The following is a 15220-nucleotide window of genomic DNA, read 5'->3' on the forward strand; positions in this document are numbered from 1 at the left end:
ACCAAATGGGTTTTTTCAAAGTGGGCCCACTTGGGGAACCCTGGTTATATGTATTTTATATTATGTTTAAATAAAGCATTATCACTAATACATATTTGAATCTTCTTTATTTTTAAGTACATTACGTTTCATAATTTTTTAACTCAAGAATTATAAAATATAAATGCAGTAATATAAAGGGTACAAGTTTATTAATCATTTTGTTTTCACACGCATTTATTTACTATATTTATTAAACATATGGATATTACCTATTATAAAATTATAATCTGTAAATATTTATAATCAGTAAAAACTAAAATTTCTTCTGACTTGAGTTAAATAAAAAACTGAAATAAATATTTAATGGTCTTACATGTTTCTATAATAAGATTAATAGAAAGTGAAATTAAAACTACGTATAATTATAAAGAGTATCAGTTACTTGTCCCATTTGTTTTCAAATAATTAACCCTAGGAAAAGGATTTCATTTTTAGATAAATAATTTTAAAAAGTTCTCTTATAAAAAGTTTTAGCTTTTTTTTTTTAAATTTAGAAAATAAAACTGTTTAAATTTGTTAATGTATCACTTGGTAAAAAAAGAAAAAAATTTTTTCCTTTCAATTTTTTTTAATATATTATATTACCTGTATGTATTATATTACCTGTTTATTAATATATAAAGCATGCAACTGTATTTGAAAAATTGATCTTTTCAGACTATATTATTTAAATTTTTATTTGATTTAATATCATTAAAATATTACTTTTTTAAAAAAACCCACTTGAAGTTTTCAATAGCACCTACTGTAAAAATTATATGAATATTTGAGTTTCTTTTACTTTACTAATATTAAAAACTTCATCATATAAATCATGCAACTCTATTTGACAAATTTATGCTGCACAATAAATTATATAAAAATAAATGTGAAACAATAAGTTTTAGTAAAAAAAAAAAAGTTTTTTTTTTTGAAAAAACCCACTTATCGTTCCAAGTGGGTTTTTTCAAGGTGGGCCCACCCAATAAAACCCTGCATAAAATGGGACTCAAGATATTTTAAATTGAACCCTGAAGATATTTGAGACTAGTATTCACTCTCCCTTCCTTAGAGTAAGCATTAGTGATGAAATAATGCATATAGCATGGTAGGAATTAAAACACTTTCGTCACTTGTCCAAAAGATCAGTAACAAAGAGATTTTATTCCATACATGTTTTCATTGGTCGGTTTACATGTATCAACATGGTTTACATGTATTAAAAAAATAATAAAACTGATTAGGAAAATTTACATGAAAAATTACAATACATTGGAGGTGTAATGTTCACACATGTGATGAAACAGACTATGTGACAAGAACACAGATAAAAAAAATCTAAGCACTCCACCCAATTGTAGCCAAGCACATAGTTTTGTTTTTCAGGGCTCTATCCATTAAAAGCCCAGAGGCAGGAATTTCACATAAGTTTGCTCACATTCAAACAACATGGACAAAGTCTGAATCAATTCAAGGACTGTCAGCCAAGACAGATTTAGCATAAACCTTGCTGCATATACCAGCCAATTTAGTCAGCTGCAAGGATCAAACTCACAACCCCTAGCAGGGGTCTGTTTAGAAGAAATTTGGGTCCGTTAACGGATCCTTCACAAAATATCTTTTCATAAAAATGGACCCTTCGCAAAATATTTTAACTTAAAAACAGACCCTTCACAAGATGATTTTTCTTTTAATCGGACCCTTCACAAATATGTTTATCTTCATTATTATTTTGTTAATCGAATAAACCCTTTCCAGGGCAGAAAACAAGAAAGATGGATGTAAACGAATTAAGTTTTGTCTTCGGCAGACGATTCTTCCATTATTCGCCCGAAATTAATATTCTGTGTTCAGCAGTATAAGCTAAATACCAAATATTTGTATGTTGCATCTCTAATTTAGAAGCAGCAATTGTTGTTAATTTTTTAAAATTAATTTTTTTAATTATAATTTTACAGTGTTGAGCATAATCTTGTATATCTTTACAATTTAAAAACTCCTTGAAAAAGTTTTTTTTTGCAATAACGAACCCTATTTGCACAAATTCATAAAAGCGGACCCTGGTTGAAAGAATGTGAGTAATTTTTTCACAATTTCACGAAAAACGGACCTTTCACAAAATGTCTGGAGTTGAAAGAATGTGAGTAATTTTTTCACAATTTCACGAAAAACGGACCTTTCACAAAATGTCTGGACAGACCCCTGCCTAGCTCTCCAGTGTCTTTACCAAATGCAATTGCATAGCTCTGAAAAACCAATATAGCATGGCTATTTTGGACCAGTGATAATTATTTTAGTCAAATTTTAGTGCTCCCAGACCACTGCTAATTTCGAGCTCTGAAATGTGCATTCTTTTATTTTCTTCTCTAATATGTATATTAGTATGAAAGATGTTTTCGTTAAAAATATTTCTATTTATTATAAAAATTGTTTTCCCTATTAGATGCTGACTCTGTTGATGCAAATCTGTATGTCAAGAGTGTTGTAGAATGCAGGAGAAATATTGTAAAATCTTTTGTGAAACAGCACATGATGGGGGCCAAAGGAAATTGTCCTTACTGCAAACAGCCACAGAGAAAAATCACACGAAACAATAACAGATTTGTTTTCACTGATAGTGGCAAAAGACCTGGAATTGGAGGGACTCGGTAAATTTTAAATCTTAAAATATTTCTTTCATTCTGTTAAATTTTTGTTTTTGTTTCCTAAAAAATAGATTTGCAAAACTTGACGACGCTAAATTGTTATTCAAGATCACTGTTTAATAATACACAACATATAGTTCATGTATTAAATTAAACATGAGTAAAAATACTTCTCGTAATTCTTTGATATGATTGTTGGGTTTGTAGTTGTCCTGATTCAAAATATTTTTTTCATTATTTGTCTTGATGCTCCTAATTATTATGTGTTTTCAAAACACCCCTAAACATTTTTGCTTTAATTAACCCACTGGTGTTTTAGTAAATGGGAAAAATTGGAGTATTTTCTTCCCAATTTACTATTTCCCTATCTAAAGACATGGCAAAGCCGGTTTCATTGTGCAGAGAAGACTGCTGGTTAAAATGCGTCTTTTTACATGCATATTTCATACTTTTGCTCACTTAATGAAGGGGAAAAAAAAAAACATTTTTGATAGCAAAATGTTTTTTTGTTTTTTTTTTTAATATGCCTAATTTCTAGTTGTAAAGTGATGTTAAGAGAGTAACTCAGTAAAATTTTTGAGTAGTGCATGATTTTCTCTTTAATAATAAATTGTTTATATAATGTGATATATTATTTAGACTTATACTTTGAAATTACACAATATGAATTTTGTTAATGTTATATGTACTATTGTACATTTAATTATCGGGGTTGCTACGCTGCCTGGAAAGTCAAAAAACAAGGAAAATTTAAAGAATTAGGAAATAATTCAAAAAATCAGAAAAGTTGAGATTTTTTGAGCCAAAGTCAAGAAGTCAAGAAGATTTGCCAAGTGCCAATCATGCTATCTTTGCTCTAACATTTCCTCATCCAACACATTCCTCATGCAATAGTTTTGTTTTCCTCTATTTGACCATTTAGTCAAATTTTGCAAAACTGTAGCCTGGCATGGTTTTGTGACTTAAAAAACTTTTAACTGGAAAAAGGTTTTTGGTTGCAGAATCCATAACAGATAGAAAGATGGATGAACTTCAGACTGTTTATTTTTATTCTTTATTAAAAATTATTGGAATAAATAGTGTTATATGAACTCTTATAAATTATTAATTTTTCCTCTATTACCAAGGTTTGATACATTCAATTAACTCAATTAAATTTGTTCTTAAAAACCCGCAAGACGCATGGGGATTGCTGTTACGTTTGGAAATTATGCTGCTTTCGTTAGTTTTTTTTTTAAATAATTATTTCCTATATACTTAATACGTTTTTACGATAAGCAAATTTAAAATTTGATCCATAATTTCTTACGCAGTGTTGGATTTGTGACAATTCCATCATAATTTAACGTTGATAGTATATCAGCAGTTATGTATAATATTTTCGACTCACTTAATGTGGTTTTTCTAATCCTGATATTTTCAATAGGACATTATTATAACCATCAAATTTTGTTTTTGAGTTATCACTCTTTGATGATTTTGGTTTGTAACAATTCACTCGTAATTTTGCATCATTTGATGGTGGTTCGAAATTTTTAATTTGATGTTATTGCTGTGTTTGAATTTGAGTTAACACTTTATGGTGTGTTCGATTTGTGATGATTCCATCATAATTTCATCGTAATTGGAAAATTGGCACCTCTGAATTTAAATAATGAAAATATAAACAGCATATTTATTAATTCTTTGTTTTTCTTATAGTGGAGCTAATGAATATCTTACTAAAGAATTTACTGCTGAAGAAGCCAGGAAACATTTACTGCTATTATGGAAGAATGACAAAATTTTTCTCAAACACATCTACAAACTTTTAGATGTGCCTGAAAGTTATTCTGGTGTTCCTATTGACATGTTTTTCATGACTGTGATAATTGTTCCTCCTTCAAAATTTCGACGGGTATGTGAAAAAAAGAAATCTTATAAATCAATTGTTTGCCTGTTTTTTGTTTCAAAAATAAAGATCCAGGTATTGAAAAATAAATGTTGCATTGTTATTTTGTAGAAAAATTATATTTTGCAGTTTCATAAAAACTTAATGCATTGTACTGATTTTATGTTTGTTTTATTTATGAAATTAATTGTTCTAGTATTTCGCTTCTAACTGATATCTTGGGGTAATTTTTGCCCAAGGCTGCAATGTGACAAAGTAGCTTTTCCCAAGCTGCAAACTTTGTTTATAATCTTTGTCTATCTATAAGGAAGATTTAATATCCAAATTAGCTTTACTTTCATTGTTAAAATGATTTTTTATAACTATATGACATTTAATTCAAAATCTTTTTAAGCAAGCTAAAATTTTGTGGCCAATTTGTACCAATAGTTCAGCTTTATTTTAAATATTTTCAGTAAAATAACCTGAATGAGGTGGTGCATTAGCTTTATTTATTGAATGCTTTTAATCTCAGAGAAATAAAATAGTTAGGCCAAAGTGAGCAAAAGTTGGCATTATACAGTAAAACCTATGTATTGACCACTTTTGGGAGGCGCATAATATTCCATAGACTATAATATTCCAATAACATGCATAATATTCCAATGCATTCGATAGACTGCAGATAGAAGACCTTTGGGAGAGACCATTAAAATCTTTCCCAGTCACTGTGCAAAACCTCTGCACCTAATGAGGAAGAGGTCAAGTGAAGGAACTTGAAAAAATACCAAAACAAATAAGTAGATCAAAATGTATTCAAAATATTTGTCTGGTTCTTATTTAGAGAGCTCTTTTTGATGATACAACCTCATGTTGCAGTCAGAGTGATCTAAAGACAATGCTATCAATGATTTACTTTTAGAGTTGAAAGTTAGATTAGAAAAGAAAGTTATTTTTCGAAAAGCGTCTCAAATAAACCTCTTCTCCTTAAATAATAAACATAATTGTTTATTTATCTAAAATATCTTTATTATTCATAATTGGTAAATTTGTTTTTACATATAATTACAGCAGTTGGGATAAATTTTATAGAAGCTAAATTTTATTCATCGATAAATCTTTTCGTAACACCAACGGAAGTGGTATTTCCACACCAAGAAAATGACGCTGACTAAAATTAAAATCTTGTGCAAAAAATTATGTACCTTCGATGAAATTTTTGAAGTCAATTAAGTTAACCTCTAAGAACATTCACCAACAACCATTTTACTGTGCAACGGAGACTGGTAGCTACCGAGAGGTTTCACAGTATAATATTTTTGATGATCGTTGAAACTTTAAATGCATTATTATTTCTTAAAAATTCTTTTTTGTGGCAAATAATATATTCAATAGCATATTTCTAATATTTGTGTTTTACTGGCATTAAATCATGTAATAGTAAAAAAATGAGTCAAAGAAATCAAATTAACAATGATTAAAGTCCACAAAATTATACAATTTAAAAATTAATCAAAATATTTCTTTTTTGTTTCATATTAACCAAATTCAATTTTTAAAAAAAAAATTCTTTTTCAATAATTGGGAGTTATTTTTTGTTGCAGCTAAATGTAATGCATGGGAGAAAATATGCTGATGTCCAGACGCTTGCATTTTGTGAAGTATTGAAAGACTGTATACTCATCAACAAGTTGTTGCAACTTATAAAGGGAGAGGTCCTGGATGAAAATGAAAAAGTAAAGATGCAGTTGCTTAAACATTGGAATTTTATGTTTAAAAGAATAATAATGAATTATTTTAAATATTTCCTTTTAGGAAATGGTTAGTAAAATTCCAGGTAAAAGTAATCCAGAGAAATTCAGCAATGCTTATTTTCAGTTACAAAGTCATATCAATGAGATCTATGATAGTGAAGTGAATAAGAAGAAAGGAGCAACAACGAAAGGTGTTAAACAGGTACTATAAAGCATTGTTATTTTAATAACTGTTTTTGGTCCATATTAGCTTGTTTTAAAAATAACAAAACGATATATATGGGAGAAAGTTTTATTTCTTGTTTACATAAACATTTTTTAATTGACTTGTTTCGTAAACATTTTTTAATTAAGTCAGTTAATAAATCTGTTAGTGAATAACAGTTAAGTATTTAAAATTGTGTTTTTGCTTTAAAAATATGTAAACTATAATACTATACTAGTAGATCAACTAATTAGCAAATCAAATTCGATGATTGTTTGCTACTACTTTATGTCAGTGTAGACAAAAGACATTATGTCCATTCAGCCACTAGCATAGTTGTTGAGAAAGATATTCGCAATAAAAATTGCTTAATACTTGAGGTTTATTTATATGCTGTTTCCTGTGTAATGACCCATAAAAAATTTTTTTATGAGAGTTTAAAATATTGAATTTTCAAGTTTAGTATTTTAATTTTATGCTTTCTAAGTTCCCTTAAATATTGTTATTTGTCTTTAATGTTCTCCCAAGAAATTTGTAAATTTTTGTTCAAATACAACTATTATAATTTAAGTTTTTATTTATATTCTTGTATGAATATGAAAACAAGCAAATGCTATCCAAAATTGTAGTTGCCTTTAAAAAAAATGCAAATTCTTTGTACTTTAAGTTGTCTTTGTAGATACTTGAAAATGATTCAGTTAAAAACAGTAGAGAAAATACTACACAATTTCAAAAATATGGTTGAAAAAATTTAGCCAAATCTAATTTGAAATGTTATTTATTCTGTTATTTTTCTTGTAGCGTATCTTAAAATATAGGATACTTCTCAATATTCCAAATTATTACTCTTTATAAATAAATAAAACTTATTAAGTACACTTTTGAGAAGCACATAAAGGGAAAAATTAACTTTCAAATTCACCTGATTTCTTATTCTCATTTAAATAATTAATCCAAAGTAATTAAGTAATAAAAATTACTTTGATTTATGGATCACATGATAATAAAGTGTATAAAAGAAAACAGCAGTTCACCTATTTTTGATGACAAAAAAAAAAATGCTTCAATAATAATTGAATAAACCAGCACATCTACAAAATACTGATCTATTTTTCCAACTGAAACAAACAACGAAAAAAATAAATTGTTTTAATGCTGGACCTAACTAATCTTACTTAAATATTCTTAAGACGTTTTATTTATGTTAAAAATCGGAAAATTATTAGGAGTTATATAATTGTTGCAAGTTTTGTTGTCTAAGTAAAACCCAAATAATTTCTTATTTTACCAAAAATTGCATCTCTTCTTTCTTCTGGCATATTTTTTTCTTTTCTTTTTAGACTTTTTTTTTTATTTATGTTAAAAATGTGAAAAGAATTATTTATTAGAAGTTATATAATTGTTGCAAATTTTGTTGTTGCACCCAAATAATTTCTTATTTTGCCAAAAATTACATCCCCTCTTCCTTCTGGCATATTTTTTTTTCTATTTAGACTTTTATTTCTATTTTTATTGTTTAATTAATTTAGGGGAAATTATTTTAAACATTTATTGAGATATAAAATTTAATACTCTTAGATTCCTGTTGAGTAAAAAAAATTAAACTGTGTTCTTTTATGTATAGATATTAGAAAAGAAAGAAGGTTTGTTTCGTATGAACATGATGGGAAAGAGAGTGAACTATGCTTGCAGATCTGTCATCTCTCCAGATCCTTACATCATGGTGAATGAAATTGGAGTACCTTTAGTATTTGCTAAAAAACTAACCTTCCCAGAACCTGTAAGCATTCTAAATTTTGAAAGATTGCAGCGAGCTGTAAAAAATGGCCCCAATGTCCATCCTGGGTAATATTTTTATTTACTTCTAATACTTTAATCATTTACTGCTGCTAACTCCTGTATCTGCCAAATTGGTTCATACAACAACTTGAATGAGGGAGTTTCGCAGATCGCAGCAAAATGTTTGAAGATATCATCTGTTTAAGCTTTTATCTATGTCTTTTTAATTCTAATTTGCATTTTTTTAAATTTTTTTATTTATTTTGAGGCAGTATCTCACCAAACAAATTATTACAAGACCAAATAGTTTCAATGGGATTAAGGTGTAAAAAATTCTATTTATGGAAAAGCATTTTGTGCAGGTAGAAGTTTGTTTTAGAGCCAAGCTACAAACAATCGGGAGTTTATAACATTTATTTTCGTCTTTTTTTGAATTAGTATCCTTTTACAAACTTATATTTAACTGAATGAAACCGATAATCAATACATGGTATAATTGTAACTAGGGATGTAACGAATATTTGATGTTTGGTCTTTTTACTTATATTCGGCTAAGTATTATTTGAAAAATTAGTTTTCAACAAAGTTTTTTTGGGAGAGGGGGGATTTTAATAGATTTAATAAAGAATAATCTAAAATGGTATATTTTACTTTACATTATTAAAAATAGTTTTTACTCATATTTTTTAAGTTCTAAAACTTGTTAATTTATGTTATAAAAGACACAGGGAAAGAAGAAATTTGAAGAATTGAAACTAGATTACTTTATACTGAAAGAAAAAAAATTTAATGCTGATTTTTTTTTCAAAGATATACTCAGAGCAAGGCAATTTAATCGGTTTTAAAAATTGAAGACTTTTTTTTGTTTCGCATGCTTTTCTGTTTTAACTAAACTGAAGCATTTTAATGTAGCTTTTCTTGTATACTTGATTCTTTTTTCAGCATTTTGTTTCTTGTGTACAGATAAGACAAATAACTAGTAACATGTAAAAGTGTGAGTCTCAACTTTAAAGTTATATATCAGAACTAAGAACAATTTTTTTCGGTTTCTTTTTTAATTTTATGTTAACATACATTTTTATGAAGTTTTTAATATGACAGCATTTTTTATAAAGTGCATTGATAATTAATCTTATTCTTTTAAAGTCCCTTTTATTAAAAGTACAACAATGTATAAAAGTTAGATCAAGATTTTTAGCATAACTCTTCTGTTTAAAAATTTAAGGAAGATTTTTATTTTTGTTCATATCTAGCTTTTTCTTTTTCAAAATGAATTTTTTATATATATATATATATATTTTGATGCTGATGGTAAATTTTTTTTTTAATGCATTAATTGGAGAACTGAAATGTTTATCTTTAAAATTTTCTTCCCAAAATTAAGATTGATTTTTATTTTTGCTATTTTGTTTAATCTTCATTTTTATGATAGTGTTGCATTTCTAAAGCAGTTTCTTAGATATTATCTCTTTCAACGTTTTATGGATATATTTCTTTCCGAAAAATGTTATTTCTAGCAGTAACATTTTGTTATCAGAATTAAGAATATATATATATATATATTTTTTTTTTTTTTTTTTTTAAAATAGCTGCTAATCATTTTTTTTTAATCTTAAATATTTCTAAGTATCTTAATATCTAATTATCTTTTTTATTCTAAGCATTTCTATTAAAGTTTACTTTCCTTCCCCTATACCAATAATACAGGTAAGTTTTGATTATATTTCAATAATGACTAAACTTATTTCTATATAAAAATAGTTATTGATGATTTTAAAAAATTTTACTATTTGACCAAATATTCGGTATTAGACTAAATCACTATTTGTTACAACCCTAATTGTAACTTTATGTTTACATTTGCATTTAATCTGCTTTCTAAATTATTTATATGTTAATATCTTAAAGTTTTTAAAATAAGATCACATGTTTACTAATAATGATTTGTAATTATATTTGTATCAGTTATTATCGTTGTAAAAATTTTAATAAATTACTGAACTCCAAGTTATGAATAAAAGTAATTAAAGTTTTAATTGAGATTTTTTTAAAATTAATATTTAGTTTTACCTTGTGAAAACAGTATTTATGGGTAACTAATGAGTATTTGTTTTTACAGGGCTACACTGGTACAATATGAAAACGGGAGGGTTGTCCGATTGACTGATAGTGAACCTATAAAGCGACATGCCATCGCTAACACGCTTCTAACACCGCCTGCTAATCCTGTTCTTGGTGGAGTCAAAATTGTTCACAGGCATCTGAGAAATGGAGATATGTTACTGTTGAATCGTCAACCCACTTTACATAAGCCTAGTATTATGGCGCATAAGGTAAATCTTTTTAAACTTTATTTATTTTGTATTATAATTTTTTTAATGTAAACTTCTTAGAGTTTCTTCTGCAGTCTATAAAATAGTCCTTTTCTTCACAAATGTTTCCAAATGAAAATCTTCATAGAAACATATTTATACATATACAGTGTTCTCCATCAGTGTATTTTTAGTGATTTTCCAGCCTATTTCCCTTTTTACTGATATAATTTCATCCTCCTACGCTGGTAAAAATGTGGCCCTATCAACAAATCATAATAAAGTTAAATTTCGATATCTCAACTACACTCTCTAAAGGTTCATCTAGTGTTCTCGAAGATATTTGGCTGAGTTTCTACATATTTTCTTAAAGTAACCCATAGCAGATGATGCTTCTTTAATTAATCATCAGGAGCTTCATTTTGCACAATAATCAATGGCAACAAAGTCATTAAATTCCATATAACCAAGATGTTTGAGTTCTGTTTGGTAATTCCAGTCATTTTCTACTCTGTTGTCAGCAGCATCACTTTTGTTAATTAATGGAGCACTTTCATGGTCTTTTAGGAAACCAGTCTTTCTTAATCTAAATCTTAAAATGATCTTAAGATAATTCAGAAGTGGTGCAAGATATCTTGAATGGTAAGTGGCTGAAATATGCCTTCATGTTCTGTATCTTTCACCTCTTATTGCAAGAATTAGGATAAGAAATTCTGCACTCTTCTTTAAAGCCACACAGGCTGTCAGTCAATTTAGTGATACCCACCTCATTTCTATCCATGTCTTCATTATCAGTTTTGTTAAAGCCACGCCACCCCTCTGGAACCTTGGAGAATGAAAATCAATAGAAATTAATGGTGGTGAGAGTGATCAATGCATGTGCATTTAAACTATTTGAAGACTGAAAAGGAAGCAATAAACAAGGGTTTTTAATTCCCTTCTTTGAGGATCAGTGAAAATTTCATTTTCTTGTTTGCAATCATAACATCCCTTCATTTTAAAGTTTATACAGGATTTTCCTTACAAATTTTTAAATAGTTCCTCTATTTTTTTTTTAAAAAATCATTATTTTCCGGAAAATATTTTATGTTCAACTATCCAGGGTGCGTAGCATTTTTAAAAAGAACTTAAAGGTGCTTGTTTTTGATGCATGTTTTTTAAGAGCACTTAAAGGAGCTTTTTTTATTTGAGTTTGTGAAAAGTGTGTGATATTCTATCTTTTAGAAATAGATATTTTTTCTTTGCCGTGTCTATTGTCTTTCTAAATTACAAAAAATGCATGATTTTTACAATTTTCTCTGCAACATTTATCAGAAACTACTAATTTTATCGTGATTGTTTTTGAAAATGTTTTTGAATTTTACTGATTTTATGTTTATAAGTGAAGAACTTTAAACGGTAGGAAAAAAATAATTTTTACTACTGCATAGATCCTAATTATGATGTTTTTTTGGGAGTGATTTAAAATATTTTTGGGTGCTTGAAAAGTGCTTATTTTTGTTGAAAAATCTGGCTGCGCACCATGTTATCATATTAAATTCCTGTAGCATTCAATATTAAATGCAGAAAATTGTTTGTCGTTATGAAAGCAGGTCTCCACTGCTTGATATCTTTGTCTTTATATTGTTTATGCATTTCAATATGGATTCTAAATATTTATAGATAGCAAAAAACTGACTTTTTCTTTTTTAATCAGGCCCGTGTGCTTCCTGGAGAGAAGACCCTGAGACTGCATTATTCTAATTGCAAATCATATAATGCAGATTTTGATGGTGATGAAATGAATGCTCATCTACCACAATCTCTTCTCGGACAATCAGAAGCTCGTCATATGGTGGGAGTTAACCACCAATACCTTGTACCCAAAGATGGCACCCCCTTGGGTGGTCTCATTCAAGATCACATTATTGCTGGTGTTCTTATCACTATGCGGGGCCGTTTCTTTTGCAAGTATGTTCTGCTTAATCAATCTCTTTTTATTGTGTGTTCTCTCTCTGGGTCCTTATAACCCAGGGCATCCTAATTTATGAGTCTTTGTCAGCAGTTTGAGCTGAAATTACTTGTTCTATTTCTTGCATTAGTATTTATATATTTTTATTTACCATTTTTTTTTTCTAGTTGCAAATTTTTATTTATTTATTTTTTCTTTTTAAAGTTTGAATAAAAGATAAAGTTTGTGCTCTTAAATCTGAGTGATATTTTTTTTTGTGATGAAGAAAATTGCCCATCCCCTAATCTGTATATATTTTTAACAACCACCGACTATATCGAAATCTACAATGTTAATGCTTTCAAAGCTTAATATGTAAATATATTTTTTCCTTTACTTCCGCAAAATATTATTTACATGAAAGGAAATTTATGAATAAAAGTGTTTTAACTGCATAAGACCCGTGTAAAAATGGAGGAAGTTCACTTGCTTCCTACTGTCATTCAGATCAAAATTCATTTTTAATTATATTCCGTGTCACTCTTTGTTGTAAATTAAATTATGCTCTATGCTTCTTTATTTTCTTTTGTTTTGAAGCCAATGTTTCCATTTGTTCAATATCACTGTTATATTGACAATATAAGAACATTTGTATAATTTTTTTTCTTCTTAATTTTAAAATTCTCTTTTCACAAATGTTATTGATATAATATTTCATTATTATTTTAGAGAAGACTATCATGAGTTATTGTATAGTGCAATGTCATTTAACAAGAAACGTCTAAAACTGCTTCCTCCCACCATATTAAAGCCACAAGTTCTTTGGTCAGGAAAACAGGTAAAAAATATTACTGTTTTCTGAAATAAAATTCTTCGTATTAATGTATCGTTGTAAATTTTGTTTTGAGTGGTAAATTTCGTTTGTATAAAATTTTTATATAGATCTAAATATGGTTTTAGGTCCATCAAAATCAAAAATATTTCAATAAAATTGGCAGAACCTAACTTTGTCTTAAAGTATAAATTTAATAAAATTGCACATAAATTACGTATAAGTTTTACTATTTAGCTAATATGAAAGTGATTATATGCAGTCAATTGAATTACAGTGTACTCAATATATCTCAAAGTTGAAGGGATGCTAAAAAAAATTCAAGGTAGCAAGTTCAGAACTAAATATGTTCTAAAAAGTCGAAAAATATATTCTTAAATATTGCTCTAAAAAGTAGAGTCGTGAAACATAAGAATAACTACTTTTAAATATGTATGTAATGATGATAGTTGACTATAAGTCTAAATACAACAATGATAATTTTATTTTTAAAAGTAAGACAAAAATGATTATGCATTAAATAGAAAAGGATTGGTTTACAACAAATTTAAATTTTGAATTTTTTTTTAAAAGAAAATTATTTTCTATTTAGAAAAAAATTTGACATAGGAAGGTTTTGAGAAGAAACCCTTTGACATATGAATTCAAATTAACACTATGTGTAATGCCAAGGGGAAAAATATTATTTTTTTTGACATAGCAAGGTTTTCGAGATATTGAGAGTAAACTGTAGCTGTATAATTAATTAATTCAGGTCTTGTTAATAGCTTAAAAAATTAAACCGTTTTATATTTTTTTAAAAAAAAAATGTCTGGCTTTTGCTCTGAAATTGTTAGAAACTTATTTCAAAATTGTTTAACTTGGATGTAAAATATCTAATAAAAAAAAATATGGCATTGTTTGTAACATTTACAAAAAAAAGTGTTTGTTTTTGAACTATGAAGGTTTTTTTTTTTTCTATGTCTGAGTCATTTTTATTTGCTGTACTAAGTATTTTATTTGATTACATTATCATGTTTCCTATGTGTTTGTTATTCTTTTTTTAGATTGTATCAAGCATAATTATTAATCTGATCCCTGAGGGAAAAACGCCTCTTTCAGTTGAAGGCAAGGCAAAGGTTTCTTCCAAAGTAACTATTATTATTACTATTTATTAGTTTACACTGCTTAATTGTTTGTATAAAAACTTGTTAATCAAATATTTTTTTCAATTAGTTAGATAAGTTTAACAATAATCATAAGTTTAACAAAGTTTTTTATTGTATTTTGTTCTACATTTATTTAAGAATTTAATTGTCACCAATTTCTGTTTCACATTTAACTTAGATTCTAAGTTAACACGCTTAAAAGTTTTATTTTGGAATGTATTGCGCAGAGTCAGGGAAAACCTAGAATTGGCAGGTAATTTAACTTTAAGAAACGAGGAATAGTCAGGGAAAGCGGCAATTTTTTTCTAAAAATCTAGAAAATTCCTATATCATACCTAAAAAATAACCAGTCTTCAATAACAGTTATTGGTTATGGAGATTCAATTTAAGAAATTCTAACATCTATTACAATTATTTTGTAAAATTCCTTTTTTCGTGAAACTTTTCCATGTTTCCTTTCTTATTCTATTAAATGTTTTTGCTCCAAAAATCTAATATTTAATGTTACAAATGAGAAAAATCGCATGGTATAGATGAAATATGCTATGGATTTTCATTCAAACCTGACATGAAACTCAAAAATTTTACCTGATACACCTGGAAAAGTCGGGGAATTTTTTTTTTCTATTCTGAAATTGAGTAGAAACCCTGTTGCACTCGCACATACATGAAATTATAATTAAAATAGAAATCTAAACTATTTCTTTGTATTTATATTTATTAA

General features: G+C 27.4%; 1 protein-coding gene across 2 annotated transcripts in view; it reads left to right on the forward strand.

Moving 5' to 3' along the window:
* The window catches only part of Polr1A (RNA polymerase I subunit RpI1), a 68296-nt gene that overhangs the window by 11711 nt on the left and 41365 nt on the right, over positions 1 to 15220 (forward strand). For both annotated transcript variants that reach the window (XM_087153437.1, XM_087153438.1), the window contains exons 5-13: positions 2465 to 2669; positions 4368 to 4563; positions 6141 to 6272; positions 6352 to 6492; positions 8120 to 8340; positions 10394 to 10607; positions 12283 to 12536; positions 13246 to 13354; positions 14395 to 14478. In XM_087153437.1, the coding sequence (XP_087009563.1) occupies positions 2465 to 2669; positions 4368 to 4563; positions 6141 to 6272; positions 6352 to 6492; positions 8120 to 8340; positions 10394 to 10607; positions 12283 to 12536; positions 13246 to 13354; positions 14395 to 14478 (1556 nt within the window). The remainder of the gene's footprint in view (positions 1 to 2464; positions 2670 to 4367; positions 4564 to 6140; positions 6273 to 6351; positions 6493 to 8119; positions 8341 to 10393; positions 10608 to 12282; positions 12537 to 13245; positions 13355 to 14394; positions 14479 to 15220) is intronic.

The sequence above is a fragment of the Parasteatoda tepidariorum genome, chromosome 10 (assembly GCF_982258835.1).
Source record: "Parasteatoda tepidariorum strain Cologne lab strain chromosome 10, Ptep-v5.0, whole genome shotgun sequence".
NCBI classification, from domain to species: Eukaryota; Metazoa; Arthropoda; class Arachnida; order Araneae; family Theridiidae; genus Parasteatoda; species Parasteatoda tepidariorum.